At 40.9% G+C, this 6,000-nt stretch overlaps 1 protein-coding gene across 7 annotated transcripts in view; it reads right to left on the bottom strand.

Moving 5' to 3' along the window:
- Positions 1-6,000, bottom strand: part of RAPGEF4 (Rap guanine nucleotide exchange factor 4) — a 337,463-nt gene that overhangs the window by 64,334 nt on the left and 267,129 nt on the right. For all 7 annotated transcript variants that reach the window (XM_008064745.2, XM_008064747.2, XM_008064746.2 and 4 more), the window contains one exon: positions 4,996-5,111. In XM_008064745.2, the coding sequence (XP_008062936.1) occupies positions 4,996-5,111 (116 nt within the window). The remainder of the gene's footprint in view (positions 1-4,995; positions 5,112-6,000) is intronic.

The raw sequence follows: 6,000 nt of genomic DNA, 5'->3' as shown, positions 1-6,000 counted from the left end.
GAGACTCCAACTCAAAAAAAAAAAAAAAAAAAGTATAAATATATTACATTACATGAAAACCGGGAATGCTAGTTTGCTACTTTGATGGCATTGGGTAGATGTTGCTTGGAAGTTGCAAACTCTATTGCTAGCTACATGACTGACACATCAGTTAGTTTGTGAAATGTGTGCCCCTGTTAAACGTTGATGAGAGGGAACCCCCCAAAACTGGAATTGTCTTTTGGAGAGTGGGCCCCGTGTAGTACAGGCTTTCCCCGCTAGGTAAATTCTCTAGGAACCCATCAGCATCAGTGTTACCAGCTAGTGTTGTTGTGAGAGGCTATGTTCGGCTTCAGTGAATTTTTTTTTTTTTTTTGAGATTCTTTCAACACGTTTGACCATTTTGTGATGGGTGATTTACGAGCGCACCTGTCCACACCATGCTGAGTGTTCAGCAGTTTTGGACTCAAAATGGCATGACCCCTGTGCCTCACCCTCCCTGTTCACCCGATCTCACAGAGACAAGTGGCTTTTGAAAAATTTCTTTGGGCGAAAAAAGTCCTCAAAGAGAAACATTTTGCTGATGTGGAAAAGGTGAAATAAACAGCAGAAGGGGACAGGCATGGTAGCTCAGCCTGTAATCCCAGCACGGTGGGAGGCTGAGATGAAAGGATTGCCCGAGTCTGGGGGTTTGAGACCAGCCTGGGCAACTTGGTAAGATCTCGTCTCTACAATAAATCAAAACATGAGCCAGGCGTGGTAGCGCGCGCCTGTAGTTCCAGCTACTTGGAAGGCTGAGGCGGAAGGATCACCTGAGGCTAGCAGGTCGAGGCTGTGGTGGCTGTGAGCATGCCACTGCGCTCCAGACTGGGCGACAGAGTGAGACTCCAACTCAAAAAACAAAACAAACAAAACAAAAAAAGCGGCAGAAGCACAAAACAGTTCAAAAACTGTTTTGAGCAGTGGAAAAAGTGTCTCAATAGGTGTATTGCATCAAACAAAGTACTTTGAAGATGACTGAAGTTTAAATATGTAAAAATAAATACACAATTTTTTATACATAAATTCTGTATTTTGGGGGTCATCCCTTATAATTCTCATAGAAAGCTGGCTGCAAGTTCTGGTATTTCTGTTTGGACATCCCTTAGCTAGGGTATTACGACTGGTCAAAAGAATGTAGATTCAGATGGCAATCCAGATTTCCTACCACCTCATTAGAGAGACGGGGACTTCTCTAAGCTCTGCCTACCTGGCCAGTGGGAGACACCATGGGATCTTTTTTTCACTGCCAAGGACTCCCTCTAGTGGTCCAGCTGCTGTGGCTGCCCTAACGCCAGCCTCTGTTCTAATCTCCAACAAGAGCTCTTAGGTGTTGGTATTCCTGGTAGTGCCTGGAACTCTGAAGAGAGAGGGTCAGGAGCTTCTAGCCAGACACAGCCCTCTGGGATCTTGGGGCTCTGGTTTTGGCTGAAACATCACATGGTGGTTTTGTTTTAGACTGGCCACTACCAGGTACCTACTGCTTGACCTCTGTTCAAGGTCAAGTTCACTCGAGGACCAGACAGCATAGCTCTTTTTAGTTTATTGCATGAAAGAGCTACTCTAGTCCAAGTTTAGAGTGAACTCCAATTGATCATATTATATAAGCGATAAGGTTTTAAACCTGTGACAAAAGATCTTTTCCCAACACGAAGTCTGCAAATGAGGATACTTCTATCTGCACCTAGAACAGAAAAGGATAGGGGAAGGGGAACCTGAAAGAAACTCTCCTTTTGTAAACAGGATGGAGTCGAGCAATGAGAAAACAATAAAAAAAAAACTTTAAAAAACAACACAGTTACTAAATCAAGAACATTCATTTTAGATTCTTTCTTACTATACCCACACATCTGAAAAAGTAGATATTTGAGGGCACCAAATAACTTATCTATCATGTGAAATTTTGTCTTATATTGACATTGTAATGTCACACTCAGAGCTAAGAGGCTTAAAATCAGAGTTTTGAAAGTTTAAAATGTATACATAAACTATTCTGGGTTTCTCAGGGAGAAAGTGAATTAGAAAAATCACATTATTAGCAACACCAACATGGTGACCCTTTTTTTTTTTTTTGAGTTCGAGTCTCACTCTGTCACCCAGGCTGAAGTGCAGTGGCATGCTCATGGCCACCACAGCCTCGACCTGTGGGGCTCAGGTGATCCTTCCACTTCAGTCTTCCAAGTAGCGGGAACTATAGGTGCGTGCCACCACGCTCAGCTAATTTCTTGATTTATTGTAGAGATGAGGTCTTGCCATGTTGCTCAGGCTGGTCTCAAACCCCTGGGCTCAGGCAATTTTCTTACCTTCATCTCGCAAACTTTCAGACTCCACCAACTTTCAGACCTATGCTTTGTCCACTCCCCAGATTTCCATAGCAAAATACAGTGTATAAAACCTACATTCTCAACATTCTATTTTAAATACTGCAAACTCCCCAATATATTTGCAAAGGGCTAACATCAAAAGGACTGCATTAAAAACCACCTTTTGGCTGAGTGCAGCACTTTGGGAGGCCAGGGCAGGAGGACTGTTTGAGCCCAGGATTTCAAGACCAGCCTGGGCAACACAGTAAGATCTTGTCTCTACAAAAAAATTTAAAAAAAATTAGCCGGATGTGGTGGCACTGCTGAGGCAGAAGAATTGCCTGAACCCAGGAGGTTGAGGCTCTGGCAAGTCACGATTGTGCCACTGCACTCCAGCCTGGGTGACAGAGGGTGACCCAGACAAAAATAAAAAACATTTTACTTATAAAACTACAAAACTTTCATCAAAATGTATTTATTATTTATTTCTCTTTTGCTACTGTCTCTTCTTGAAGATGATCTTGCCCAAGTGTTTTGAACAGTTGTCTTTCTAGCCTATTGAGAAGAATGACAAGGACAACATTTTTTTAATGTGGAGGTTTGGGCTAAATCCCAATGATTTTCTTTGGAGCCTTTAAATTTAACTAGACCATTTTATGGTGGTTAATCTTCATTCTTTAATAATGCTTCAGATGTCTTAGGAAAATTATGTTAACTGAACAAGCAAGTCTTGAGATTTCTCCTTAACCTGGAAACATTTCATCAAGAGGTCCCCTAGGGGGTTGCATTGCTTCACTTCTTTATATCACTGGGGAATGATCAAAAGCATTTGCTTGTTACAATGTCCTCCATTCAGGGTGTTCTCCAAAAATAGGTTTCTTATGAAATCAAACCAAAGGGGATAGAAAAGGAGAAACCATGTGTATTAAATTTATTTTAACCCTGTGTCTGGTTTTCCCTTATATGTCTCTTTATTTGTGTCCTGCAGTCCCATCTAGGTTCCTTATATAAATCAAAAACATGTACATGCAAATAGTAAGCCATTTAAGAAATATTAGTGAGTGCAAAATGAATGCACAAAATCATTTCTGTGAAGAATGAAAAGCTGCTCTCAGGGGTCCTTTTCATGTCGCCCTCTCTCAAGGGAGACCAGAGTTGAAAGGGGTCCCCCCATGTAATGAATTTTGACCTAATGTTCTAGACGACTTTGATAACATGGTATCAACCACGTCTATGGAGGGGCTTAAAATTTAGGAAGCTCTGGGGCCTTTCCTCAGAAATTATACTTTTTGAGTTTAAAGAGGGTCATCATTGCTGGGTGCAGTGGTTCATGCCTGTAATTCCAGCACTTTGGGAAGTGGAGGCGAGAAGACTGCCTGAGCCCAGGGGTTCGAGATCAGCCTTGGCAACTTGGCGAGATCTCGTCTCTACAATAAATAAAAAAATTAGTCAGGCACGGTGGCTACTTGGAAGGTTGAGTTCTAGCTACTTGGAAGGCTGAGGCAGAAGGATCACTTAAGCCCAGCAGGTCGAGGTTGTGGTGGCTGCGAGCATACCACTGCACTCTAGCCTGGGAAACAGAGTGAGACTCCAACTCAAAAACAAACAACCCCCCCCCAAAAAAACCACAAAATAAAAGGGGTTACCACAGAATAAGGATTCGATAAAATCTGCAAAATAAGACTATTTCATAATATCATATTTCTTTCTTCCTCCTTGCTTTGCAAATATGTTGATTCATACAGAAGAAAATATCTGAGTCTCCTTAGGTTTTAGGTTAAACAATAAAAAAACCATCAACTATGGTGAATGTCCTGATAAAGGGAACAGCCCTCTTATTTGGCAAACAAAGGAAAATTACTTGCGATGCATTTCTTTTCAAGACACTACCCAGTGACATTGCTTTAGCTACAGAATTGGTGTTTGCACTACACTGAGACTGAAAATTAATCTCCATTTGAAAAACTAGATTCTACAATTTTCCATGATTTCTTAGAGCCACATTTACCGTCCTTTTGCCTTACCACTGAAATACTGGGACATTTGATGAAAAAGTCTTATGCAGGGAGTTGTAGCAAGAGCTGAACACAGATACACTGAAAAAGGCTCAAGTTAAACAGGAGTACTGAAAAACGTGAAGCAAATGCCCCTTTTATATCAGCAGAAATAAGGATGAATGAGGCCAAATGGATGCTTCTGGGCTGCAATCAACAGACTGCTTTATATTTGAAATCTGGGTTTCCATCAAAGACGCTCATTCTGATAACAAGATGAAAACACTTCATGAGAAATCCTTCGTTCGAAATTCAAATATCAAAGGTTCTCATCACCCAGGGGCCTGCGTATCCTTTGAGCTGCCTGGCATTCCCAGTCCCATTGTTCCCTTGCTCGCCTCCTGTTCCTCAGCTATTACAGTTGAACACTGTACGGAGAGTGGTTGTTAGAGTAAAGGAATATTCTCTCCAGAATTACTCTAGGCAGCACCAAGCTCAATGCAGTGCCAGAAATGGATACATTATACTCCACAAGATGTGTGATTAGTCAATAGAGAGGAAAAAAGTCACACACACTGCCGTCTTCCACAAAAAAGGAGAACATGCTATTGTAGAGATGATGATACCATGTGAAAAGGTTAATCATAGTCTGGCAATTACAGTGTTGGATGCAAACATACTTTTGCTGAGGCTGTGAGTTTCCTTGATTGGAAGCTCTGTTCCCCGCTGGGACCTTCTCCAGCACCAAGACATCTTGGTCATGTTCTTTAAGTCTGACTGTATTCGCCTCAACGTCCTGCAAATACAAATTACACCACATACAGATGCCGCCGTTTAGTCAGACAATGACAAAAATTTCAAATGCTTCAGAAACTCATTTGGCGCTTGTGATGCTAATTGTTGCGTCTACAAATTAAGTCATTTTCAAAGTCAAGGGCTGGAACGGTCAGAGAGAGGAATGGATGAGGTTTGAGGGATGTGTTTTAAAAACTCTGCTTTTACTCCAGCTTCAGAAAACAGCAGAGGAGAGAGATGTGTGGGAGAGGACTGCAGTGTGGGAAGGCAGGGGAGCAAAGGCATTTACAAAAATTAATTTTATTATTTTATTTCAATTGCTTTAGGGGACAAATAGTTTTTGGTTACATGACTGCAATATATAGTGGTGCAAAAGTCTGATCTTTAAGTATACCCACCACCTCGACCTGTGTACACTGTACCTTAATAGGTAAGTTTTTGTCTCTCTACCCCTTGCCCCCTTCCCCTTTTGAGTCTCCAATGTTGATTATATCATTCTTTATTAAGGCATTTATTCTTTATAGAAATATGTGGTAACTAGCACTCAGCATTAGCAAAGTTCTTTTTTCTTCTGAGTTTCCCAGGAGTAGGAAAACTCTTTTCTTGAATCATAATATTTAAAGAAAATATCCGTTTAAAATATACTAAAAACCCCTTTCAGTTCTTCTGATTTTATAAATTATATCAATGATGATGGCCCTAATATGGTTCTTTCAAATAATTTTTTTGGCTGAGTGTAAAGTCCAGTGCGTAAACTTCAAAGAGGTAGCACAATTTACTAACTTCAATATTTAAAATAATTAGTTACACATTTTTAATGTGCCTTTCCTCAACATTTGGCCCCCATTTGAAAAGAGATCAGATAAGAATTCTACGTGGTATTTTTTTTT

Source organism: Carlito syrichta, unplaced genomic scaffold (genome assembly GCF_000164805.1).
Source record: "Carlito syrichta isolate Samal-C Ts95f unplaced genomic scaffold, Tarsius_syrichta-2.0.1 Scaffold307991, whole genome shotgun sequence".
Classification (NCBI taxonomy): domain Eukaryota; kingdom Metazoa; phylum Chordata; class Mammalia; order Primates; family Tarsiidae; genus Carlito; species Carlito syrichta.
The sequence above is the reverse complement of the archived record's forward strand: the minus strand, read 5'-3'. Positions and strand labels throughout refer to the sequence as shown.